The sequence below is a fragment of the Salvelinus alpinus genome, chromosome 16 (genome assembly GCF_045679555.1).
Source record: "Salvelinus alpinus chromosome 16, SLU_Salpinus.1, whole genome shotgun sequence".
Taxonomy (NCBI): Eukaryota; Metazoa; Chordata; class Actinopteri; order Salmoniformes; family Salmonidae; genus Salvelinus; species Salvelinus alpinus.
Genome location: NC_092101.1, coordinates 11302386 through 11330045, shown reverse-complemented (window position 1 = coordinate 11330045; position 27660 = coordinate 11302386). Strand labels below are relative to the sequence as shown.

Here is a 27660-nt window from a genome sequence, read left to right as displayed (position 1 = left end):
TCTCAACATCAGCTGTTCAGAGGAGACTGCGTGAATCAGGCCTTCATGGTCGAATTGCTGCAAATAAATCCCTACTAAAGGACGCCAATAATAAGAAGAGACTTGCTTGGGACAAGAAACACGAGAAATTGACATTAGACTTGTGGAAATCTGTCCTTTGTTCTGATGAGTCCAAATTTGAGATTTTTGGTTTCAACCGCCGTGTCTTTGTGAGACACATAGTAGGTGAACGGATGATCTCCGCATGTGTGGTTCCCACCGTGAAGCATGGAGGAGGAGGTGTGATGCTGTGGGGATACTTTGCTGGTGACACTGTCAGTGATTTATTTAGAATTCAAGGCACACTTAACCAACATGGCTACCACAGCATTCTGCAGCGATATGCCATCCCATCTGGTTTGGGCTTAGTGGGACTATCATTTTGTTTTTCAACAGGACAATGACCCAACACACCTTCAGGCTGTGTAAGGGCTATTTGGCCTAGAAGGAGAGTGATGGAGTGCTGCATCAGATGACCTGACCTCCACAATCACCCGACCTCAACCCATTTGAGATGGTTTGGGATGAGTTGGACCACAGAGTGAAGGAAAAGCAGCCAACAAGTGCTCAGCATATGTGGGAACTCCTTCAAGACTGTTGGAAAAGCATTCCAGGTGAAGTTGGTTGAGAGAATGCCAAGAGTGTGCAAAGCTGTCATCAAGGCAAAGGGTGGCTACTTTGAAGAATCTAAAATATATTTTAACACTTTTTTGGTTACTACCTGATTCCATCTGTGTTCTTTCATTGTTTTGATGTTTTCACTATTATTCTACAATGTAAAAAAAATAAGTACAAATAAAGAGAAACCTTTGAATGAGTAGGTAAAGTATCAACAATGGACTAATGAAACAAATACCGAAAGATAGTTTTTGGGTGGAGTTTTCCTTTTATGGGGAAGGGAGGAGTGGTATGAACTGACAAAAAGATTTGCTTTTACTCAGCCTCTCTTGCGCACGGTGCTCATTCCATGAAATCACGCCGCAAACGCACAGAACTCAGCCGCTGGAAAATATAAAAAAGTTTCTGATTCGAGGATTTGTGCGAATTTAGGTTGATACTTGGAATATTCTCATTGATGATCACTATTATGGTAAGGAAACATTTGCTTAATTTCTAGACTAGATTTTTAATGTACATGTACATAGCCGAATTAGTTTTGGCGTCTGGTCATCAATAACAATGCAAATCAAAGTTGTGCCTTTCAAAAGTAATTTAAGTTAATGACTGTTTAATCATATCTTAAACACATAAGAAATCGAAAAAATACATTTGAACAAAATAACGTGAGTTTCAAGTGCATTTCAAGTTCATGTTGAGAGATTCCGTTACATAGTTATTGCAAGTTTTTTTTCTGAAGTTTATGGATTTTGTAAAAAAACTTTAAAAAAACATTGAATAACTTCATAGCTTCCCCCCCCCCCATCTCATTCTTAGCACAGTTCAAAATAGCCTATCATGATGATAATTTAGCTCATGCATCAGTGCGATACTTTTCCATCTGTGGAATTCAGCATACAGTCCAGAATCAGTTACCATAATGAACATCATATCCATAAAGAACCGGCCAGGTTTCTGACTTTTCTGTTCGTTTGCTTTTATTTGATCACATATTTTGACAAGAAAATGTACCGTAATTTACTATTGGACAAAATAATTGCCTCTGTCTCCCATTCACTTGTTTTTACAAGGACTTTTGTTCTGTATTTGTATTTTATGCTGAATTAGTCTACTGAATCCTCAAGTCCTCATTTCACATAAAAGTGAAGGAGTATTAAATAGTATTTTATTTTAGAGAGTCATACATTTATGAACATTTTTATGACTGTTCTAAATCGGTATTTTCCCAATTTCTTTTAGGAGTTTCATGATGGGGTTCAAGATCTTACTCATCCTGTGACATCCTGTGGCAATAAGGATTTATTTGATTGATTGTCTGCAATGACAACCTATCAAGTGCTAAGGAATACCATTGCCAGCTGTGTCTTGGCCTGCCATCGCCCCTCAGTGGACTAAGTGGTGGACTACAAAATTTGTAGGATTTAAATTCAAATCAGAGCCATGGGTGACTCCATGTATTCCGACTTAATAGCCAGACACTACAACTTCACAGGGAAGCTCCGGAAAGTGGAGCAGGATTCCAGACTCAAAGCGGACTCTGTGGTTTTCATCATTGTATGTTGCTTCATTATCCTTGAGAATGTCTTGGTTCTGCTTACTATTTGGAGGACCAAGAAGTTCCACAAGCCCATGTACTACTTTATTGGGAACTTAGCTCTATCAGACTTGCTGGCTGGTGTGGTGTACACTGCCAACATCCTGCTGTCAGGTGCCAACACATACAAACTGACCCCCACACAGTGGTTCTTCCGGGAGGGGAGTATGTTTGTGGCCCTGGCAGCCTCAGTCTTCAGCCTGCTGGCCATCGCCATCGAGCGCCACCTCACCATGCTGAAGATGAAGTTGCACAACAATGGCAACACGTGCCGTGTCTTCATGCTCATCAGCACCGTGTGGCTGATTGCAGCCATCTTGGGCGGCCTGCCCATCATGGGCTGGAACTGCATCCAGAGCATGCCCAGCTGCTCCACCGTACTGCCGCTCTACCACAAGACCTACATCCTGTTCTGCACCACCGTCTTTAGCGTCATCCTCATGGCCATCGTGGTCCTGTACGCGCGCATCTACGCCCTGGTGCGCACCCGCAGCCGCAAGCTGGTGTTCCGCAAGGTCTCCAACGGCCGCGGCGGGGGTAGCGCTAGCAGTAAGAGCTCGGAGAAGTCCATGGCCCTGCTGAAGACCGTGATCATCGTGCTGAGCTGTTTCATTGCCTGCTGGGCTCCACTCTTCATCCTCCTGTTGCTGGACGTGGCCTGTGACATCCGCATGTGCGCCATCCTGTACAAAGCCGAGTGGTTCCTGGCCCTGGCCGTGCTCAACTCGGCAATGAACCCCCTCATCTACACGCTCACCAGCAACGAGATGCGCCGCGCCTTCCTAAAAACGCTCATGTGCTGCAGTGTCTGCACCCGGCCCTCTGGCAAGTTCTCTCGGCCCATCATGGGTGCAGAGTTCAGCCGAAGCAAGTCGGACAACTCGTCCCATCCCAATAAGGATGAGCCAGAGTACTCGCCAAGGGAGACCGTCGTATCCTCTGGGAATATCACCTCCTCTTCTTAAAGGGCCTTGTGGACTGCTGTGAGAAAAGTAGCTCCACTGCTTAGGGAATGTGGATGTGTGTATATATGTTTTTGCGCAGTGTGCAAGTGTGTGTGTGTACATTATGTATATATGTGTATAAGTAGAGTGTGAGTGTTTTGTATGTGGTTTTGTTGCACCGTGGTTGTGTCTATGTACAGTATGTAAGTTGCCTCTTCAGTTTCCATTTCTTTGATCATTTCTCATTGTCTTTGATGCATGAGAAGAAACTCATCAGAAAAAAGGGCTAAACTGGAAGAAAGTGAATATCTCTGGACATCCAGTAGCCCATGCTAGAGAGTAGAACTGAAAGAGTGTTACAGGTTGTGTCCTTCTCCCCCCACACGTTGAGGACTGACAGCACTGAACTGAATATTTTCATATTCAAAAGACAATTTCATAGGGAAGCACTTACAGTGAGCACCCAAAGTGTAAACCTGACTTTTCAGTATTGAGTTCAACCATGTTCTTTTTACAGATTGAGAAGAAGCCATTTTAGTCAAAGGTATTTTGTATGTATTTAGTACAGCACTTGTTGTAAAAAGGCTAATTAAAAACCATCAACCCATTATAGGTGTTTACTGATTCTCTAAGGTGTTGATGGAAGTGTGACAATAGTTAGCAGCGTTTATTGTTCTTATTGAAACGTTTAAGAAACACAATTAATGAAGCTCTCGTGTTTCTTCGACTTAACTCTGCAGGCTAGTACAATGTCAATTCTACCCCTTGATTAAGAATGTATTTTGTACTTGTAATTTCTTTTATTTCACTCTTGTTCGATAAAGTTATCTTTGTAGCGATGCAATGTAGTAGCAATAATAATTTATATTCTGGTTGATGTGTGACAAAGGTCGTCTTTCTTTTTCCAGTTATGATTTCTGTTTCACTGCCTTAATAAAGGAGGATTTTGTAGATACTGTTGCTCCAGCCATTCAACTTGTGCATATTTGTCTGTCCCTCGGTTTCCACTCTCAAACACATACTCTCTTGTGAAAACCAGCATGCACCAATATTAGGGAAGGACATGAGGTCGAAAAAACACAAGAGATTGACATATAAGGATAAACTCGTCTATTGTTGAAAGCACCAACCACAATAATGACTTACATTTTTCATAAAGGAAGAAGTGAATATAGACCTTACTGTGGGCACACACATCATCAATAGCTCACTGGAATAGTTCACTGAAACCGCCTATGGTTTGATCAGTTAGTAAATATCTGTTATTTAGAACCGTTAAACACCCACGGCCAAGTACTATAGCGCTTGTCAGTGGTCAATTAATCAGTTTGCCAAACTTCCATGTGACCCCAAGTCATATTTTGCACGTGTTTTTGTTTCAATGTTTTGGTTAGCTCTTAATAAATATTGGAAATAAAAAAGGTTATTGTTGTCTTCTCTTAATGCACACTGAGACCTGGTATGGTAGGCCCAGTACAGAATGTTGTGACATACGGTGGCAGGTGGCAGAAATACGTTCTGCCACCTGAAGATGGGAGACAGTAGTGAGAATTGGATAAATATCTGTTAATAATAGGATAATCCTCTAAAGCAAGTAGTTTGGGGGACATGTCCATCACCGAAGGAAACCTACCCAGCTGTTTCAGAAGAACAGGAGATGAGGGCAGAGGGTTATCTCGTCCCCAGACGGCTCTCTGTCAAACCGATAAACTGGCAAGCAATAACAAAAATGAAGTTGAACAAAAACTATCAAAACCAACACAAGGACCTCTGATGACATGTTCGATTTAGAATACCAGTATTGAATACTGTTGCTGTCTGGTGTTCCATTCAACATTTGTCCAGATAAGTGGTGTAAAGTGCTTAAGTAAAAAATACTTAAAAGTACTACTTAAGTAGTTTTTGGGGGTATCTGTACTTTACTATTTATATTTTTGACAACTTTTACTTCACTACATTCCCAAAGAAAATAATGTACTTGTTACTCCATACATTTTCCCTGACACCTAAGAGTACTCGTTACATTTTGAATGCTTAGCAGGACAGGAAAATGGTCCAATTCACGCACTTATCAAGAGAAGATCCCTGGTCATCTCTACTTCCTCTGATCTGGTGGACTCACTGAACACAAATGCTTAATTTGTAAATTTGTTGGAGTGGGCCCCTGGCTATCTGTAAATTAAAAAACAAGAAAATTGTGCAATCTGGCTTGCTTAATATAAGGAATTTGAAATTATTTATACTTTTACTTTTCATACTTAAGTATATTTTAGCAATTACCTTTACTTGTAAGTATATTTAAAACCAAATACTTTCAGACTTTTACTCAAGTAGTATTTTACTGAGTGACTTTCATTTTCTATTAAGGTATCTTTATTCTTACTCAAGTATGACAATTGGGTACTTTTTCCACCACTGGTCTAGATGCAGGGTTGAATCTTGCTCCTTCAATTTGATATAGTCTAACCTAGACTATATTGCACCAAACAGGAAACATTTAATTCATTTTCCTGTTAAGAAATTAGCTTTTGCTCCAAAGTTCAACAACAAATATATTTTACACATACTCTGGGTCTTTGGAGTTGACCAGAAAACATGTATTGTTTCATCGTGCTGTAATAGAGAGTAGTGTACCAGTCATGGGTGTATGACAGCATTCAAATCATAGCTGACCCCTCCCATGTAGGCTACTTCATTCTGAATACCAGCTTCTTCCCTCAGGTAGACTCTGTCCGCTCCCAGAGGGCAAGCTGAACAGATTAAGCCCTCTCCTTTCTTGGGGAAAACTTGAGGGCACACCTATTTAAACTTTAGTCTAAGACTATGGGTGGCACTCAAGTCTAGTTCTGATTTACAATAATTAAGATACTTGCGCCCCCTATGGCTATCTGCTGTTATTGCTTCATAAAGCAGATTCATAGGCCGTTTTTGGGACCAAATGTTCATTTCATTTTCTGTATATTTAATTCTGTATGTAGCAGGTAGGCATACCACGTCATTTCAATGTGGACATTTCAATGACATTTCAACCTTTACTCACCCACTGAAAAAGACAGCCAAAAGTTAGTTGAATTTCCAATGTTTTATCCCTGTGCCTTCAACCCTTTAAAAGCACAACCAAATTCCAATGGAAATTTTAGATTTTTGGTGTAGTTGTCATCTAAATGTGTCATTATTGCGCTTTCAACCATTTAAAAGCAAAACAAAATTAAAAAGGGAATACAATGTCAAATATTTTGTATTTATACAACAACTTAATGTGTAATCACTGTGCTTCATTTAACAGCACAACTAAATGACCTGGATTGCAGTTGAGATTACTTTAAAAGTACATAGTGAAAGTGATCAATGCTGTTCGAGATTCTGCACTGATTATTATAGCAATTGTGAAGATCTCCACAAACATGCAACTTTTGCATGCCATCTTGAACTTGCATGGTTTCTATGACTACATAAGAAGACATTTATAGTTACAGTAACCTCAAAATGTGGCCATGGATGTGTTACTCATTTTAAGGGTGAATAAATACTGTTACATTACTTTGTAAGTTAGCCTTAACTTTAGGCTTTTTACTGTATTACAAAAGTAATATTGAATCGGTTGATTAACAGGAGACGTGAACATTAATAATTAATAATTGATATGTTGGATTCACATCTCCATCTCAACCCAAAATCTAAGTTGAAGGGCTACTCCGGGATTTTGGCAAGGAGGCCCTTTATCTCCTCCCCCGAGTCAGGTGAACTCGTAGATATCATTTTTATGTCTCTGCGTTCAGTTTGAAGGAAGTTGCTGACTAGCGCTAGTGCAATTTCTAACTAGCGTTAGTGCAATGACTCGAAGTCTATGGGTTTCAGCTAGCATGCTAGCTGATGCCCGTAGACTTCAATGACTGGAAGCAAATACCCATGAATGCTAGCAGATACCCATAGACTTCCAGTCATTGTGCTAACACCAGTTAGCATTGACTCACGAAACCACCTCAAACTTCCTGCATACTGGACACAGAGACATAAAAGTGGTATCCATGAGTTCATCTGACTCTGGGAAAGTAGGTAAAGGGCTTCATTGCCAAAATCCTGAAGTATCCCTTTAAAGAATAGTGCTATAAATAAAGTTTGATTTGATTTAGTCTTATTTTTTTACTTAGATTTTTGGTTGAGATGGAGACGTAAATCCAACATATTAATGATTGACGAGTAGAATAAATGTGAAATCAACCAAAGCTTGAAACCCTAGGCCTACAGTGCCTTCAGAAAATATTCCCACCCCTTCACTTTTTCCACATTTTGTTGTGTTATATACTGAATTTAAAATTATGTTTTTAGAAATGTTTACAAACTAATTTAAAAAATGAAAAGCTAAAATGTCTTGAGTCAATGGCAAGCCTAAATAAGTGTTAATAATGTGCTTAATTAGTTTCATGGACTCACATGAAACTTAGCAGTGTTTAACATTATTTTTCAATGACTACCTCATCTCTGTCTCCACACATACGATACAATTATCTGTAAGGTCCCTCGGTGGAGCAGTGAATTTCAAACACAGATTTAACAACAAAGGCCAGGGAGGTTTTCCAATGCTTCGCAAAGGGCACCTATTGGTAGATCGGTAAAAGAACAGGCATTGAATATCCCTTTGAGCAATATCCCTTCTGTACAGGCTTCATTCTTTTCACTCTGTCATTTAGGTAAGTATTATGGAGTAACTACAATGTTGTTGATCCATCGTCAGTTTTCTATCACAGCCATTAAACTCTGTAACTGTTTTAAAGTCACCATTGGCCTCATGGTGAAGTTATTAACCAAACTTTGGATGGTGTATCAATACACCCATTACAAAGATACAGACGTCCTCCCTAACTCAGTTGCCGGAGAGTAAGGAAACCACACTTTCACACACACTTTCACCATGAGGCCAATGGTGACTTTAAAACAGTTACAGAGTTTAATGTCTGTGATAGAAAACTGACGATGGATCAACAACATTGTAGTTACTCCATAATACTAACCTAAATGACAGAGTGAAAAGAAGGAAGCCTGTACAGAATACAAATATTCCAAAACATGCATCCTGTTTGCAACAAGGCACTAAAGTAAAATTGCAAAAAATGTGGCAAAGAAATTAACTTTATGTCCTGAATACAAAACGTTATGTTTGGGGCAAATCCAACACAAGACATCACTGAGTACAACTGTTCATATTTTTAAGCATGGTGGTGGCTGCATCATGTTATGGGTATGCTTGTCATCGGCGAGGAGTAGGGAGTTTTTTTTACATAAAAATAAACAGAATAGAGCTAAGCACAGGCAAAATCCTAGAAGAAAATCTGGTTCAGTCTGCTATCCAACAGACACTGGGAGACAAATTCACTTTTCAGCAGGACAATAACCTAAAAGACAAGGCCAAATACATTGAATGTTCCTGAGTGGCCTAGTTACAGTTTGTACTTCAATCGGCTTGACAATCTATGACTAGAATTGAAAATGTTTGTCTAGCAATGATCAACAACCAACTTGACAGAGCTTGAAGAATTGAAGAATAATGGGCAAATATTGTAAAATCCAGGTGTGCAAAGCTCTTAGAGACTTACGCAGAAAGACTCACAGCTGCCAAAAGTTATTTGAACATGTTTTGACTTTTTATGTAAATTAGATATTTCTGAATTAAATTTTCAATACATTTTCACTTTGTCATTATGGGGTATTGTCTGTAGATGGGTGAGAGAAAACATATATTTAATCGATTTTGTATTCAGGCTGTAACACAACAAAATGTGGAAGTCTGAGGACAAAGTGAGGGAAATGATCTCAGAGAAATTGAAGATGGACCACAGGAAGATTGAGGTGGAGCGCGCCCACAGGACTGGAAAACCCACCACCAGCCCAGGTGATAGGCCCAGGACAATACTGGTCATGTTCCTGAGGTTCAAGGACAAGGTAGCTGTTCTGGAAAGAGCCAAAAACTCGAGAGGAACATATATCTTCCTCAACGAGGACTATCCTGAAGCTGTGCGCCAGAAGAGGCAAGAACTGATCCCAGCCATGAATGCTGCCAGAGCTCGTGGGGACATTGCTTACATCCGCTAAGACAGGCTCATTGTCCACCCTCCCTCCCAGAAGCCTGGAGGGGATTAGAGAGCCAAGCCTATGGGTTTGTAGCTTCAACCCCGCAGAACACACACACACACCAATTGATTAATGGACTGAATGAATGTAGATTTTTTTGCTTTTTTGCTTTTTTGGTATTGTTTATCTCTGATAAGCTACCCAGGAAAGGGCTGAAACTAGCCCATATTAATATGTTTAACCTTAGAAATAAGGTTCATGAAATCAATAACTTGCTAACATCAGATAACATTCATATATTAGCCATTTCTGAGACTCACCTAGATAATTCATTTGACGATACAGCAGTAGCAATACAAGGATATAACATCTATAGAAGATACAGAAATGCTTATGGGGGAGGTGTTGCTGTATATATTCCGAGCCAAATCCCTGTAATGCTTAGAGAGGATCTCATGTCAAGTGTTATTGAAGTGTTTTGGTTGCAGGTTCACTTGGCACATCTAAAGCCTTTTTGGGGTGTTGCTATAGGCCACCAAGTGCGAACAGTCAGTATCTAAATAATATGTGTGAAATGCTTGATAGTGTATGTGATGTAAACAGAGGTCTACTTTCTTGGGGACCTGAATATTGACTGGTTTTCATCAAGCTGTCTGCTCAAGAGGAAGCTGACTGTTAGAACTGTTAAGGCTCCATGGATTGATGAGGAATTGAAAAACATTATAGTTGAAAGAGATCGGGCAAAAGGAGTAGCTAATAAGTCTGGCTGCACATCGGACTGGCTTACTTACAAACTTAGGACAAACTTAGGCAGGAAATGCCAACAATGAACAGTGAGCCCTCGTATTCATGCATCCAAAAACTAATAATGAAAGAAAAGCATTGAAAGTTAGAATTTTGTAAAGTTAGTGTTCGAGAGGTGGAAAAATTATTGTTATCGATCAATAATGACTATAATGTCCTTCAACTTAGATGGAAAGCTACTGAGGATGGTAGCTGACTCGATAGCCACTCGCATCATATCTTTAATCTGAGCATAGAGGAAAGCCTTTGTCCTCAGGCATGGAGGAAAGCCAAAGTAATTCCGCTACCCAAGAGTGGTAAAGCGGGCTTTACTGGTTCTAACAGCAGACCTATAAGCTTGCTGCCAGCTCTTAGCAAACTGTTGGAAAAATTGTGTTTGACCAAATACAACACTATTTCTCTGTAAACAAATTATAACAGACTTTCAGCATGCTTATAGAGAAGGGCACTCAACATCTACTGCACTGACACAAATGACTGAGGATTGGTTGAACAAAATTGATAAGAAGAAGATTGTGGGAGCTGTACTGTTAGATTTCAGTGCAGCCTTAAATATTATTGACCATATTATTGACCATAACCTGTTGAAAAACGTATGTGCTATGGCTTTTCAACCTCTGCCATATAGTGGATTCAGAGCCATCTATCTAATAGAACTCAATGGATTTTCCTGTAATGGAAGCTTCACTAACATGTAAAGTGTGGTGTACCGCATGGCAGCTCTCTAGGCCCTCTACTGTTTTCTATTTTAAACATTAAACAAAGCATATGTGTCCATGTATGCTGATGATTCAACCATATACGCATCAGCAACCACATCTAATGAAGTCACTGAAACCCTTAACAAAGAGTGTCAGTCTGTTTTGGAATGGGTGGCCAGTAATAAACTGGTCCTGAACATCTCTAAAACTTAGAGCATTGTATTTGGCACAAATCATTCCCTAAGTTCTAGACCTCAGCTGAATCTGGTAATGAATGAAGTTGAGGAGACTAAATTACTTGGCGTTACCTTAGACTGTAAACTGTCATGGTCAAAACATATAGATTTAATGGTTGTAAAGATGGGGAGAGACCTGTCCCTAATAAAGAGATACTCTGCTTTTTTGACACCACACTCCAGTTCTGCAGGCTCTAGTTTTGTCTAGTATTGATTATTGTCCAGTCTTGTGGTCCAGTGCTGCAAGGAAAGACCTAGTTAAACTGCAGCGGGCCCAGAACAGGGTGGCATGTCTTGCTCTTCATTGTAATCAGAGGGCTGATAAAAATACTATGCGTGCTAGTCTCTCTTGGCTAAGAGTTGAGGAGAGACTGACTGCATCACTTCTTCCCTTTATAAGGAACATTAACGTGTTGAAAATCTCAAATTGTTTGCATAGTCAACTTACACACAGCTCTGACACACACACGTACCCCAATAGATATGCCACCAGGGGTCTTTTCACAGTCCCCAAATCCAGAACAAATTCAAGAAAGCGTACAGTATTATATAGAGCCGTTATTGCATGGAACTCCATTCCATCTCATATTGCTCAAATAAACAACAAACCTGGTTTCAAAAAACAGATTAAGCAACACCTCACAGCACAACGCCTCTCCCCTATTTGACCTAGATAGTTTGTGTGTATGCATTGATATGTAGGTTACGTGTGCCTTATAAAAATGTTGATGTAGTTCTGTCCTTGAGCTGTTCTTGTCTATTAATGTTCTGTATTATGTCATGTTTCATGATTTGTGTCGACCCCAAGAAGAGTAGCTGCTGCTTTTGCAACAGCTAATGGAGATCCTAATAAAATACCAAATACCCCAAAAAATAACATAGCCTAGACATCTATGATTCGTTCAGATTTTGTCTGGTGTGGACCGACCAAATGTTTACTTGTTTGGGAGCGGAGCTCATAAAAATAATACCAAGCCTGCTTTGTAAGTGTTTTTTTTTACATTTACATGTACCTTTTAGCATTCACCAAACACTCTTATCCAGAACAACTTGCAGCCATTGAATTCAACTACGGTAGAAAACAACAACAACATATCACAGTCATAACAAGAAAAACATATTTCTGTAACCTAGAATGCTATTCTAATTGAAGTGGGCTGTTGGTTTATTCAGTATGTTGGACTACTTTGAACATCATTGTAATGAGTCCTGTGTGTAGCTGGTGAGAGAGTCAGGCGCAGGACAGCAGATACGAGTAAAAAACGTGCTTTACTCAAAAAAGGCAAATATACAAAGAAACATCTTAAAAACTTCTTCTTAATAGGGGGGCGCTGTTTTCACTTTGGAAAAAATCGTGCCCAAATTAAACGGCCTCGTACTCTGTTCTAGATCATACAATATGCATATTATTATTGGATAGAAAACACTCTGAAGTTTCTAAAACTGTTTGAATTATATCTGTGAGTAAAACAGAACTCATTTGGCAGCAAACTTCCATACAGGAAGTGAAAATTCTGAAAATGAGGCTCTGTGTCAGGGCCTGCCTATTCAACTGGCTTTTATTTATGGATCTGTATGCACTTCATACGCCTTCCACTAGATGTCAACAGGCAGTAGAAGGTTGAATGGGGTGTCTAGCTTGATGTGAGGCCGAATAAGAGCTTTTGGAGTGACAGGTCTGCTCTTTTGTCAGTTTTCATCTGCGCGCCGGGGAACCTCACATTGTCTTCTGAAAAGCGTTCGGTGTACACTATGAATTGCTCCGGCTCTGATTTTATTGGATACATATGAGAAGAACATCATAAAGTAGGATTTTCAACCGAGTTTGACCAGTTTATTCGACGTTTATTGGGAATTTTGGAATTTTTCGTTCCATGCGCCAAGATTTCTTGGACACGTGAGCTCCGCATGGCTAGCCAAAGTTGCTAATTCGACAGAAGAAATGGACATTCTAAAACCAAACAACGATTTATTCTGGACCTAGGACTCCTTGCACAACATTCTGATGGAAGATCAGCAAAAGTAAAAGAATATTTATGATGTTATTTTGTATTTTTGTGTAATATGTTGGCTCCAACACGGTGGAGAATAGGTGAGCGCTGTCTCACAATAATGCATGCTGTATGTTGTAGTAAAGTTATTTAAAAAAATCTAACACAGCGGTTGCATTAAGAACCAGTGTATCTTTCATTTGCCATACAACAAGTATTTTTATGTAAAGTTTATGATGAGTTCTTTGGTTAGATTAGGTGACTGTCCAAAATATCTCTGGACATTTTGGTGAATTGTTGCTACGTATTCACAATGTATAACCACGATTTGCAGCTCTAAATATGCACGTTTTCGAACAAAACATAAATGTATTGTATAACATGATGTTATAAGACTGTCATCTGATGAAGTTGTCCAAAGGTTAGTGATACATTTTATCGCTATTTCTGGTTGTTATGAAAGCTATGTTGGCGGTGAATAAATGGCTTTGTGTGTTTGGCTATTGTGGTAAGCTAATATAATTCTATATTGTGTTTTCGCTGTAAAACACGTAAAAAAACTGAAATATTGGCTGGATTCACAAGATGTTTATCTTTCATTTGCTGTACACCATGTATTTTTCATAAATGTTTTATGATGAGTATTTATGTATTTCACGTTGCTCTCTGTAATTATTCTGGCTGCTTTGGTGCTATTTGTGATGGTGGCTGCAATGTAAAACTACAATTTATACCTCAAATATGCACATTTTCGAACAAAACATAAATGTATTGTATACCATGATGTTATAAGACTGTCATCTGATGAAGTTGTTCAAGATTAGTGATTAATTTTATCTCTATTTCTGGGTTTTGTGAAAGCTACCTATGCGGTGGAAACATGGTGAAAACATGGCGTTGTGTGTTTGGCTATTGTGGTTAGCTAATATAAATACATATTGTGTTTTCGCTGTAAAACATTTAAAAAATCGGAAATGATGGCTGGATTCACAAGATGTTTATCTTTCATTTGCTGTATTGGACTTGTGATTTCATGAAATTATATTATATGATATCCCTGTCCCGTTAGGCTATGCTAGTCATCTTTTTTGATGAGGATGCTCCCGGATCCGGGATGGGTAGCCCTGAAAGGTTTTAAGCACACACAGACGGACCGAAATATACGATAAACAATCACTCACAAAAACCATGTGGGGAACAGAGGGTTAAATAATGAACAAGTGATTGTGGGATTGACAACAGGTGTGTTTAACAAAGACAAAACAAATGGAAAATGAAAAGTGGATCGGCAGTAGCTAGAAAGCCGGTGACGTTGACCGCCGAATGCCGCCCGAACAAGGAGAGGGACCGACTTCGACGGAAGTCGTGACAGTACCCTCCCTTGACGCGCGGCTCCAGCAGCGAGCCGACACCGACCTCGGGGACAACCCGGAGGACGAGGCGCAGGGCGATCCGGATGGAGACGATGGAAATCCCGCAGCAACGAAGGGTCCAGAACGTCCTCCACTGGCACCCAGCATTTCTCCTCCGGACCGTACCCCTCCCACTCCACGAGGTACTGAAGGCCCCTCGCCCGACCCCTCGAGTCCAGGATAGCTCGAATAGCATACGCCGGGGCCCCCTCCGCCCCCTTGATGGGCGAGGTACGGGCGGAGGAACCTCCCGTACCTCAGCTTCCTGGAGTGGACCAGCCACCACCGGCCTGAGGAGAGATACATGGAACGAGGGGTTAATACGATAATCTGGGGGAAGCTATAACCTGTAACATACCTCGTTCAGACTCCTCAGGACTTTAAATGGCCCCACAAACCGCGGACCCAGCTTCCGGCAGGGCAGGCGGAGGGGCAGGTTTCGGGTTTCGGCCCGTTGTAGGTGCACATGGGCGGCGTCCCAGGTCTCCTCCGAGCGCTTGAACCATTCGTCCACCGCAGGAGCTTTGATCTGGCTCTGATGCCACGGTGCCAGAACCGGCTGATACCCCAGTACGCACGGGAAAGGAGAGAGGTTAGTGGAGGAGTGGCGGAGTGAGTTTTGGGCCATCTCTGCCCAGGGGATGAACGCCGCCCACTCTCCCGGCCGGTCCTGGCAATATGACCGCAGAAACCTACCCACATCCTGGTTGACTCTCTCCACCTGCCCGTTACCCTCGGGGTGAAAACCTGAGGTGAGGCTGACCGAGACCCCCAGACGTTCCATGAACGCTCTCCAGACCCTGGACGTGAACTGGGGACCTCAATCAGAGACTATGTCCTCAGGCACCCTGTAGTGCCGGAAGACATGAGTGAACAGGGCCTCCGCAGTCTGTAGGGAGACCGGGCAAAGGGAGGAGACGGCAGGACTTAGAAAACCGATCCACAACGACCAGGATCGTGGTGTTGCCCTGTGAGGGAGGAAGATCCGTCAGGAAGTCCACCGACAGGTGCGACCACGGCTGTTGTGGAACAGGTAGGGGTTGTAATTTCCCTCTGGGCAGGTGCCTGGGAGCCTTGCACTGGGCGCACACCGAACAGGAGGAAACATAAACCCTCACGTCCTTGGCCAAGGTGGGCCACCAGTACTTCCCACTAAGGCAACGCACCGTCTGCCCGATCCCAGGATGACCAGAGGAGGGTGACGTATGGGCCCAATAGATCAAACGGTCGCGGATCTAATTAAGGACTATTAACGGTCGGCTATGAAAAGCCAACTGACATTTACTCCTGAGGTGCTGACTTGCTGCACCCTCGACAACTACTGTGATTATTATTATTTGACCATGCTGGTCATTTATGAACATTTTAACATCTTGGCCATGTTCTGTTATAATCTCCACCCGGCACAGCCAGAAGAGGACTGGCCACCCCTCATAGCCTGGTTCCTCTCTAGGTTTCTTCCTAGGTTTTGGCCTTTCTAGGGAGTTTTTCCTCGCCACCGTGCTTCTACACCTGCATTGCTTGCTGTTTGGGGTTTTAGGCTGGGTTTCTGTACAGCACTTTGAGATATCAGCTGATGTACGAAGGGCTATATAAATAAATTTGATTTGAATGGCATGGCAAGAAAATGGCCTTGCCGAAATCCTCCTGTTTTATCCAGTGTCCTGTGTGAATTTAAGTATGCTCCCTCTAATTCTCTCTCTCTATCTCTCTCTCTTTTTATCTCTCTCTTTCTCTCTTTCTCCCAGAGGACCTGAGGCTAGGACCATGCCTCAGGACTACCTGGCCTGATGACTCCTTGCTGTCCCCAGTCCACCTGGTCGTGCTGCTGCTCCAGTTTCAGCTGTTCTGCCAGCGGCTATGAAACCCTGACCTGTTTACCGGACGTGCTACCTTGTCCCGGACCTGCTGTTTTCGACTCTCTCTCTACCACACCTGCTCTCTCCAACTCTGAATGATCGGCTATGAAAAGCCAACTGACATTTACTCCTGAGGTGCTGACCTGTTGCACACTCTACAACCACTGTGATTATTATTATTTGACCCTGCTGGTCATCTATGAACGTTTGAACATCTTGGCCATGTACTGTTATAATCTCCACCCAGCACAGCCAGAAGAGGACTGGCCAGCACTCAGAGCCTGGTTCCTCTCTAGGTTTCTTCCTATGTTCCGGCCTTTCTAGGGAGTTTTTCCTAGCCACCGTGCTTCTACATCTGCATTGCTTGCTGTTTGGGGTTTTAGGCTGGGTTTCTATACAGCACTTTGTGACATCGGCTGATGTAAAAAAAGGGCTTGATTGATTGATTTATTATCATGTCACCAGAATAAAACCCTCAAAATGTATTGGAAATGAGTATCAAGCTCATCACTTTGCACTTTCACCACCCTGTGAAGTTCATCATTTATTTCATCCGTAGCCTAATAAACTGCATGATTGCCTGACGAGTCGTATTGGGAAGATCACACACTCATGACGTCAGATTTACTTTGATATGATTATTATATCAGTATATGCTCACAAAAGTGATTCCACCAACATTTCTTTAATAATGAATCTTACCAACACAAAAATATCCCACCATGTCTAATCTACTTTGTTTTGTCGACGTTTGAAAAGTTTACTGAAACATTTTCTGTTTCCATCTGGACATTACATGTACTTTACTTGCAAAAAAAGGTTGAATGGAAACCTGGTTAGTAAGACAGAAGCGTATACTAAACTAAAGTAAAATAATTATTTGAAGAAAAATGTGCAGAAAGTGTGGTTTCAAATTTTTTTGAAATCAAAATAGTGTGCCACCACCGGCATTCGACCCATACCTTCACTTACCTAAATGTTTCATACTTCCCTATTCTACCTGATAAACTACCAGTCAGATGAAAATACAGTACCTGTAAAAAATCCTAACTATATTTGTAAGTATGGCATCCAGTAGAGGTCGGTGTTTGAAAGCAGCTTGCAATCAAAGAAAGCACCAGAACCACGACAACATTTGTGGGATCTCGCATTTCTCAACACATGGTTTGAAAAATCCCGTGATCAAATGAAACTGACTTCATTGTAGTGATGGGCATTCCGGCTCTTTTCAGTGACTCGTTTGACTCAGCTCACCAAAAAGAGACGGCTCCTTTGGCTCGAAAACGGCTCTTTAAAAACAATTGTTTTTTATTGCGATAGTTTGACTATGATTGATGTTAAAACAATTCTAATTAAATTATTGAATGAAATCATACTCTACCTTAACCACAATGTATTTAAAAATGCATTGGTTTGTTATGAAAAAGAATGCTATTAAACATTGGCATTTAAAGTATAACTTTTTAATGTATATAAACAAAGTGCATATAAATCTAACCATTTAAAACGAATACATTCTGAACAACATAATAATAGAATATTGCACCATATCAAAGAAAAATAAATAACAATGTGCAAAACTGCAGCATCCCACAAATTGAAATAAATGTAAAAAACAAGGATCCTATTACACATTTGCATTTAAAGTATAACTTTTTAATGTATATAAACAAAGTGCATATAAATGTAACAATTCAAATCGAATACAATCTGAACAACATAATAATAGAATATTGCACCATAAAGAAAAATAAATAACAATGTGCAAAACTGCAGCATCCCACTTAAAACATTAAACTGGTCCCTCTTTTCTCTCTCTTCTTTATTGCCATGTTATAACCAGCAGCACACAGCAATGCTGACCATATTTTGCTTTTATGAGAGATTTGCATTCAGAAATGCAAGCTGCCTCACTTTCGAGTGGCTGATGCGGTTTATTCTCTCAGTAATTATTTGTCCCGTTTTCAAGAAGACCCTCTCAAAGGGAACGGATGTGGCCACTATACAGAGTCTCCCTGTCATGACTTTAGTAAGCCATGGGTAGACAGAGGCCTTGTTCCTCCACCAGGTCAGAGGATCTGCTCCTCCAAATGGGATCGGACATCCATTATGGCATCTGCTGAGGGATTCCTTCGTGCTGCATCCCCAGTTGCTCTCTCGTCAAACAGCATCCAAACAGCAGACGTTTGTGGCACTACTGCTGGTGCTTCTGCTCCATCTGTTCCCTCTTCTTCCTGTTGCCCTGGTGCCTGAGCCAGCTGACTGCTGGGGCTGTCCCTCCCTGCTGCTGAGGTTATTCTTTGAAGAGTCTCATCAATGGCTCTGGCATCACTGAAGGCTAACTTCTTAAACCTGGGGTCAAGTGCAGCGGTTTCTGATAGCACGTGATTATATTCCATTCTGTGGAACTTTCTGTCCATTGATGATCATATGGTGTCCATCAACTCTGTCACATGTCCTGTGGTTACATTTGCTTCTCTCTGGCGGCCTGCTGTGATTCGCTGCAGACCCTTACACAGGAGTATCATTTTTGAGGCTGTCACAGAGCTGAAAAGAGAGAACAGTAACTTATTAGTTCAGGTTCATGTTTTGTCTACTGATACTACATTCTCATCTACTGCTCATATACATATATAATACTGGATTAAATAATGATGCAGTAATAACTGCTTACTGTACCTCTCTCCACTGATCTCCACAGTGACCTGCTCAAAGGGTTCCAGGACCCTGCACACCTCCTCCACCACCTCCCATTCCTCTTGGGTCAGAGTATCAACAGGTGCATTGACAATGGCCAGGGTAGAGATGATGGCATCCTTTGACTCAAGAAACCGCTTCAACATATAAAATGTTGAATTCTACCTTGTAGTGCAGTCTTGTTTAGGCCTCAGCTCAGGCATCCCCATCTGGCGTTGTGTAGACTTTAGTTTTTCAGCACCTACTGTGCTCCTGTGGAAGTATTCCACAGCTGCTTTCACTTTGTCCACAGTGGGCTTCATCGCCTTCAGAGCATCTCTTACAATCAGGTTGATTCTGTGGGTCCATTTAAAAATTCTCATGGCTTTGGTTATGTTAGCTGCATTGTCGCTAACACAACAGACCACTTTTCCATCTACTTGCCATTCTCTGGCCACTCTCAACAGTTCCTCTGCCAAGTTCTCTGAGGTGTGTCTGTCGCTGAACTCAAAGCAGTCCAGAAGACAGCTAGACATCGAAAAATCTTCAATGAAGTTACATGTAACCGACATGTAAGAAGTGGTTAACCTTGATGTCCAGCAGTCAGTGGTAAGGCAAACTGCAGTAACTTTTTGGACTCTTTCCCACACTGAAGCCTGTGTGCTCTCGTACAGTTGTGGAATAAGTGATTTTGAAAGGGTTTCCCTGCTTGGAATCGTGTACATTGGATTTAGACTTTTTGCTATAATTTCTAAAACCTCTGTCCTCCACGATCGAAAATGGCTGGAAATCGGTGGCAATCATTTTAGCCAATGCAATATCAATTTGCTCTTGTTTTGCTACATAGACTTTGGCATAAACTGGTCCATAGAAGACTGCGTTGCTGTGGGTCGCTGAGTAGGCCTACTTGACTGAGCGGATACATCTCCACGTGTGGAGGTGCTGGCTCCACCACTATCACTAGCAGGCCCGCTAGTTTCTCGAAGCTCCGCGACAGCTAGCTTCACAGTTGGGTGCACAGTTCGCATTAGCCGGTGTTGGTTGTGCGTAGAACCGGCTTTATATGAGATTTTGTTTTGGCAAATTCTACACTGTGCTCTAACATTGTCTACATTATTAAAATGCATCCAAATGCTACTGTGCTTCCGACTCATTTTCCAGCTGTTTTCACAGCTGTCCTTCCTCTCTCTCCTCGGCTGCTAAGTGTGTGACTGTGAGTGAGTTGGCTCAGCCCTCCCTCACGCATCTTTGGTTCATTGGTTGACACTGCGTGTCTGATTGACAGGAACAACAGGTGAGGCTGTTAGTCTGAGCAGACAGTCAGAACGAATGTGTGCGCTTGAGTATTTAGGCCTATATTATTCAACTGGATAACTCCATCAGCAACAATCCAAGTTTCCTGTGGAGTGAGGCACATTCCTAACTCTGTTACACTGTGCTGACATGCTTTTCTTTGCACTGCAGGCGGCATGGTAGTCACAAGGTCAACATGGAGTGGTAAGACAGCCATGCCATATTCTGCTTGAGGACTGAATGTTTCACCATGTTCTAACAAACAACCCCCTTTACAGATAAAAGTAACATGGATCAATGTGAATTCATCTGACATTCTGGAGGGAGATTCAGTGGGAGTTCTGTCTGGAGTTGCCATTGACTACACTGTTGTCTTTATAGAGGTAGAAAAAAGTTGCTGCAAACCCATGGTTACACATGTGAGTTCCTTATGTCCTCACAAGAGCTGCTGGGACAGAGCCCTGCAGGGACACGGACAACCTTGAGGTGTGACTATGAGGCTGCCTGTGTCCAAGGACAAACGTACAGTGGTGGTTTGAGGGGAGGTGTCTATTATGTCTACTATGGTTATATTCATCCTGGTTTATAGGGACCACTATTTTCGATCCAAGTTGCTTAAATGATGCCAATTATGCCTACAGGGCCACCTCAAGGGTGCGTGCTTAGCCCCCTCCTGTACTCCCTGTTCACCCACGACTGAGTGGCCGCGCACGACTCCAACACCATCGAGTTTGCTGACAACACAACGGTGGTAGGCCTGATCACCGACGATGATGAGACAGCTTATAGGGAGGAGGTCAGAGACCTGGCGGTGTGGTGCCAGGACAACAACTTCTCTCTCAAAGTCAGCAGGACAAAGGAGCTGATCATAGACTACAGGAAACGGAGGGATGAGTATACCCCCATTCACATTTACGGGGCTGTAGTAGAGCAGGTAGAGGATTTCAAGTTCCTCGTCCACATCACTAAGGATCTATCATGGCCCACTCACACCAACACAGTCGTGAATATGGCACAACAATACCTCTTTCCCAACAGGAGGCCGAAAAGATTTGGCATGGGCCCTCAGATCCTCAAAAGGTTCTACAGCTGCACCATTGAGAGCATCTTGACTGGCTGCATCACTGTTTGGTATGGAAACTGCTTGCATACCAAACGGTGATGTAGTTTCAAACCAAACGGTGATGCAGTTTCCCTCGGCTCACCTGCATCTACTGCTGCAAGTCCTTCAACCAGAAGGGCAGCCTGGACCGCCACATGCGGCTGCACATGGGCATCACACCACCCGGAGATGTACTGCTTTAGTTCTCAGGCTGAGAATTGTCTGCACCTGCTGATAGTCACGCAGCCTCAAGGCCGAGATAGTAGAGTGAGAAACCACAGTCTAGACATGTTTTTCTCATTTTAGATACTTTGTATCTAATCCAATGCAATAATGTTAAGGTGTGATCGACGGTAGGTTGTTCACACCACTAGTATAAAGAGCGTTGTCTCCTGTTTCGCCACACAGATCTTTAGTATAGACTACTGAGGTATTCTGTATGTGAATCTCTGTCTGCAATTACATTTTATTTCTAAAGAGTTGTATACCAAGGTTCCTGTGTCTGTGTCATCTATCTGGAAGACTGATTGTTAAAGGAAACTTACATCACCCCATGCAAAGGACCACCCAACATTTGGCGAGCTTGTCAGGAGAGTGACCTCTGCGTCTGGATGATCTTGTTCCCACTGTGCAGCGCATCAAATTATAAGGTAAGCAGATACCTGTTAAACCAAAAGTCTGAAATTAGAAAAAGCACTGTGGTTGATGACTCATTCCAGTATGTAAGTGGCACCTCACTCATGGGGTTGATAATTACAGGAACAGTCGATACCTAAATGTATGTACAAGCCCGTAATAGGATGTATATGTGATAAATGACACAGAATCCCAGGTGTAATAGTTAGAAATTCCTGAGGGTCTAATGGAACCTTGTGTCAGGAACTTGGTTATAGATTAGGATGAACCAAGTCAGTACTGAGGTACTGGGTGACAAGTGATTGAAAGTGTTATATGCGCATGGTGTCCTTACCTGAGGGAAGGCACGGGTTTTATGCATGGTGTTCTTACCTGAGGGAAGACACTGGATTTATGTATGGTGTTCATACCTGAGGGAAGACACTGGATTTATGTATGGTGTTCTTACCTGAGGGAAGACACTGGATTTATGTATGGTTGTAACGTTCGTCGTTGGAATGAGAAGGATCGGACCAAAGCGCAGCATGGTAAGTGTTCATGATTATTTATTTAAACTGAACACTGAGAAAAAAAATAACAAAATGTAACACGAAACAGTTCTGTCTGGTGCAGACACAAAACAGAAAACTACCCACAAAACACAGGTGAGAAAAAGCTGCCTAAGTATGATTCTCAATCAGAGACAATAGACAGCTGCCTCTGGTTGAGAACCACACCCGGCCAAACACAAATTAATACAAAACATAGAAAATTAACATAGAATGCCCACCCAAATCACACCCTGACCAAACCAAAATAGAGACATAAAAAGCTCTCTACGGTCAGGGCGTGACAATGGTGTTCTTACCTGAGGGAAGACACTGGATTTATGTATGGTGTTCTTACCTGAGGGAAGACATTGGTTTTATGTATGGTGTTCTTACCTGAGGGAAGACATTGGTTTCATGTAGGGTGACCTTACCTGAGGGAAGGTATTGGTTTTGTTTTGATATATGTATAATTGGTGGGATTATAGATTTGGTGTGGAACAATTGTTGTATGAGTTGAGTGTATTTGATAACAGTGAATGGATATATGCTAGTCAATATCAAGAATTTCTATGTACTGAAATACATCTAGACTGGTATAGACAACAAGTCTTTAAGATTAGTACAAGAAGGGATACATTTGCGAATTGCATATTGGGAAAGACATGTTGTGAGTTTACTCTGCCATTACATCCACAAGAGAGGAGACAGGGAGACCCCCGTACTGAAGCTAAAATACAATTGAATCCAATTGTGGTTATTTATCACACATATGTGGAACCATTTACAGTAGCGTGGTTAGTGAATAAATGTAGTGAAACTAAAGAAGAAGAGGGGTTAGAGAAAATAGAACTGCGTTCGGTATATCATCCTATGTTAGGTTCTACTACCCGTATACGGGGATAGAACTGGGTTTTTCTACAGTACCATACAGATAAGTCACTCAGTCCACATTACATAGAACCTGATTAAAACAAAATCACGGGGCACCAACCAAAGGCAGTGCGGAGACAGTGGGTCCCACACCAATGAAGGGTGATCCTGACCTCTCTGACACTGGCCTGACCTCTCTGTCACTGGCCTGACCTCTCTGACACTGGCCTGACCTCTCTGACACTGGCCTGACTGATGCTGACTTGGAGCTTTTCGTTGACGGTTCTGCATATTTAGAACAAACTACAGGGAAGAAACATGCAGGGTTTGGTATTGTGACAGTTGATAGAACCACTCACATACAACAACCATTACCAGATACTTTCTCAGGTCAACAGGCTGAACTTTTGGCACTAACCACTGCCTGTAAAATGGGAGAAGGGAAAAGGGTTACAATTTTCTCTGATTCTGCTTATGCAATAGGGGTTTGTCCCTCCTGGTGTGGTGTCTGGAGGAGTAGGGGTTTTCACAATGCTAGTGGAAGTCCTATTCGTAATAGAACAATGGTTTTAGATCTCTTGGAGGCCATGATGCTACCCTCTGCTTTGGCTATTGTGAAGGTTTCTGCTCACACTGGGGGGAAAAATGTTGTGAGTATGGGTAACGCCATGGCAGATGAGGCTGCTAAATTGGCTGCCTCCAAGTGTCATAGCCACTCCATGTTCTTCTCTGCTACTGTTGGGAAAGACACTGATGATTTGGCATCTAAACAGGCTTTGGATGTTGGCTCTCATTTGGTATGGCAACAGCGGGGTCATTTCCCTACGCCAAGAGGACCATTTGTGTCACGTTCCTGACCTGTTTTCTTTTGTCTTGTATTTATTTAGTTGGTCAGGGCGTGAGTTGGGTGGGTTTGTCTATGTGTGATTTTCTATGTTGGGATTTTGTGTTCGGCCTGGTATAATTCTCAATCAGAGGCAGCTGTCAATCGTTGTCCCTGATTGAGAATCATACTAAGGCAGCCGGGGTTTCACGTGTGTTTTGTGGGTGTTTGTATCTCGTGTCAGTGTTCGTGCCACACGGGACTGTTTTTGGTTTTGTCACTTTTTTTTGTATTTGTAAGTGTTCAGTTTCGTTTTGATTAAATCAATATGAGCACTAACCACTCTGCGTTTTGGTCCGACCCTTACTCCTTTTCCTCATCCGAGGAGGAGGAATTAGACAGCCGTTACAGAAACACCCACCCCAAAAGGATCAAGCAGAGTGGGAACAGACAGCAGCAGCAGCAGAGACCGAGGACACAGGACTCGTGGACTTGGGAGGAGATCCTGGACGGCAAAGGACCCTGGGCTCAGCCAGGTGAATATCGCCGTCCCAAGGCGGAGTTGGAGGCAGCGAAGGCAGAGAGGTGCTGGTATGAGGAGGCAGCGCGGCGACGCGGTTGGGAGCCCGAGAGTCAGACCCAAACATTTCTTGGGGGGGGGCACACGCGGAGTGTGGCAAAGCCGGGTAGGATATCTGAGCCAACTCCCCGTGCTTACCGTGGAGTGAGAGGGCGTCGTACTGGTCAGACACCGTGTTATGCGGTAAAGCGCACGGTGTCCCCAGTACGCGTGCTTAGTCCAGTGCGGGCTATTCCACCTTGCCGCACTGGCCGGGCTAGGTTGGGCATCGAGCCGGGTGTCATGAAGCCGGCCCAACGCATCTGGCCTCCAGTGCGTCTCCTCGGGCCGGCGTACATGGCACCAGCCTTACAAATGGTGTCCCCGGTTCGCCAGCATAGCCCAGTGCGGGTTTTTCCACCTCGCCGCACTGGCAGGGCTACGGGGACCATTCAACCTGGTAAGGTTGGGCAGGCTCGGTGCTCAAGAGCGCGTGTCCTCCTTCACGGTCCGGTATACCCGGTGCCACCTCCACGTACCAGTCCTCCGGTGGCAGCCCCCCGCACCAGGCGGTCTCTCCGGGTTCTCTCTCCAGTTGCTCCCACCTGTCCAGTGCTGTCAGAGCATTCCTCTTCTCCAGCGCAGCCACAGTCTCTCATCTGCCCAGCACTGTCTGAGCTGCCTGCCTGCACAGCACCGTCAGAGCTGTCCGTCTGTCCCGAGCCGTCAGAGCTGTCCGTCTGTCCCGAGCCGTCAAAGCTGTCCGTCTGTCCCGAGCCGTCAGAGCTGTCCGTCTGTCCCGAGCCGTCAGAGCTGCCCGCCAGACAGGAGCAGCCAGAGCCTTCCGCCAGACAGGAGCAGCCAGAGCCTTCCGCCAGACAGGAGCAGCCAGAGCCTTCCGCCAGACAGGAGCAGCCAGAGCCTTCCGCCAGACAGGAGCAGCCAGAGCCTTCTGCCAGACAGGAGCAGCCAGAGCCTTCCGCCAGACAGGAGCAGCCAGAGCCTTCCGCCAGACAGGAGCAGCCAGAGCCGTCCAGGCAGGACCAGCCAGAGCCGTCCAGCCAGGATCCGCCAGAGCCGTCCAGCCAGGATCCGCCAGAGCAGTCCAGCCAGGATCCGCCAGAGCCGTCCAGCCAGGATCCGCCAGAGCCGTCCAGCCAGGATCCGCCAGAGCCGTCCAGCCAGGATCCGCCAGAGCCGTCCAGCCAGGATCCGCCAGAGCCGGCCAGCCAGGATCCGCCAGAGCCAGCCAGCCAGGATCCGCCCCTCAGTCCGGTGCTGCCCCTCAGTCCGGTGCTGCCCCTTAATCCAATGGGGTTTATATGGAGGGTGGCCATTGGGAAGAGGCCACGGAAGCAGGGTTTGACTATGGTGGGGTGGGGACCACGACCAGCGCCAGAGCCGCCACCGTGGACAGACGTCCACCCAGACCCTCCCCTAGAGTTTATGCTGGTGCGCCCGGAGTTCGCACCTTAAGGGGGGGATTATGTCACGTTCCTGACCTGTTTTCTTTTGTCTTGTATTTATTTAGTTGGTCAGGGCGTGAGTTGGGTGGGTTTGTCTATGTGTGATTTTCTATGTTGGGATTTTGTGTTCGGCCTGGTATAATTCTCAATCAGAGGCAGCTGTCAATCGTTGTCCCTGATTGAGAATCATACTAAGGCAGCCGGGGTTTCACGTGTGTTTTGTGGGTGTTTGTATCTCGTGTCAGTGTTCGTGCCACACGGGACTGTTTTCGGTTTTGTCACTTTTTTTTGTATTTGTAAGTGTTCAGTTTCGTTTTGATTAAATCAATATGAGCACTAACCACTCTGCGTTTTGGGCCGACCCTTACTCCTTCTCCTCATCCGAGGAGGAGGAATTAGACAGCCGTTACAATTTGTCCATCTTGCCATGGATTTTATAGATCTTGCAGAAAGAAAAGAAAGGAAAAGGTACTGTTTAGTCCTTATTGACAGGTTCACCAAGGTGGGTGGAGGCATTTCCCACAACACACTGTGATGCTAAGACAGTAGCAAAGTTACCAGTGAGTGAGATTATACCTAGATTTGGTGTTCCTGAGGTTTTATCTGCAGACAATGGTACCCACTTCACTGGTGATGTAGTGAAGCAGGTAGCCATAATGATGGGAGTGGACCAGAAATTTGTGTCCATCTACCACCTCCAGAGTAATGGGGTTACTGAGAGAGCTAACCAATCCATTAAACAAGGGTTAGCTAAGGCATGCCACTCCACCAAGAAATCTTGGTTGGATTGTTTACCACTGGTGTTAATGAAAATGTGCAGTAATGTTAATAAAGGCCTGGGGTGTACACCAAATAAAATTTTGACAGGATATCCATTAATGTTCCCGCACACAGACCCATGACTGACAGACAAATAGACCTCACTCTAGCTGAAGTAGAACACTTGGAGTACATGAAAGAGCTAACTACTATTGTCAGATCTCTCCACTCTCACACTAAGAAAGCTCAGGAGGAGGTACCAGGTGAGGACCCCGACTATCTGCCTGTGGAGGTTGGAGACTGGGTCAAAATCCGGGTCCACAAGATAAAATGGAACCAACCAAGATGGATGGGGCCATTCATGGTAACCATGGCAACACCAACCGCGGTCAGAGTTCAGGAAAGGTCCGACTGGCCCACCTGCCAGAAGGTGTTCAGCCCACAGGAGATGATGGAGCCAGACACAGCCTAAAACAAGAGGCAGAAGCAGATGTGAGTCGAGACCAAAGACTTGAAAAAGATGAAGGGCAAGACCAAAGCCCTGAAAAACCAACTGTTTTACATGATCAGCAAGTTTATGTTGTAAACCGTTGGGGGGTATAAGAGAGGGAAGATGACAGCATGTGGTCGTTGGTGGTTGACTGTGTTGGCTCTATCATCACTACTTGTTTGTGTGGGT

The 27660-nt window shown here is 43.5% G+C and overlaps 1 protein-coding gene across 1 annotated transcript; it reads left to right on the top strand.

Annotated features, from left to right (window-relative positions):
- Nucleotides 1–988: 988 nt before the first annotated feature.
- Nucleotides 989–4155, top strand: LOC139540792 (sphingosine 1-phosphate receptor 1). Its single transcript, XM_071344764.1, has 2 exons — nucleotides 989–1129; nucleotides 1897–4155. Exon 2 carries the CDS (start codon nucleotides 2098–2100, stop codon nucleotides 3214–3216), a length of 1119 nt encoding a protein of 372 aa, XP_071200865.1. The 5' UTR covers nucleotides 989–1129; nucleotides 1897–2097; the 3' UTR covers nucleotides 3217–4155.
- Nucleotides 4156–27660: the final 23505 nt, after the last annotated feature.

Coding starts and splice junctions, on each gene's coding strand:
- LOC139540792 (XM_071344764.1), top strand. CDS start 2,098: ATGGGTGACTCCATGTATTCCGACTTAATAGCCAGACACTACAACTTC.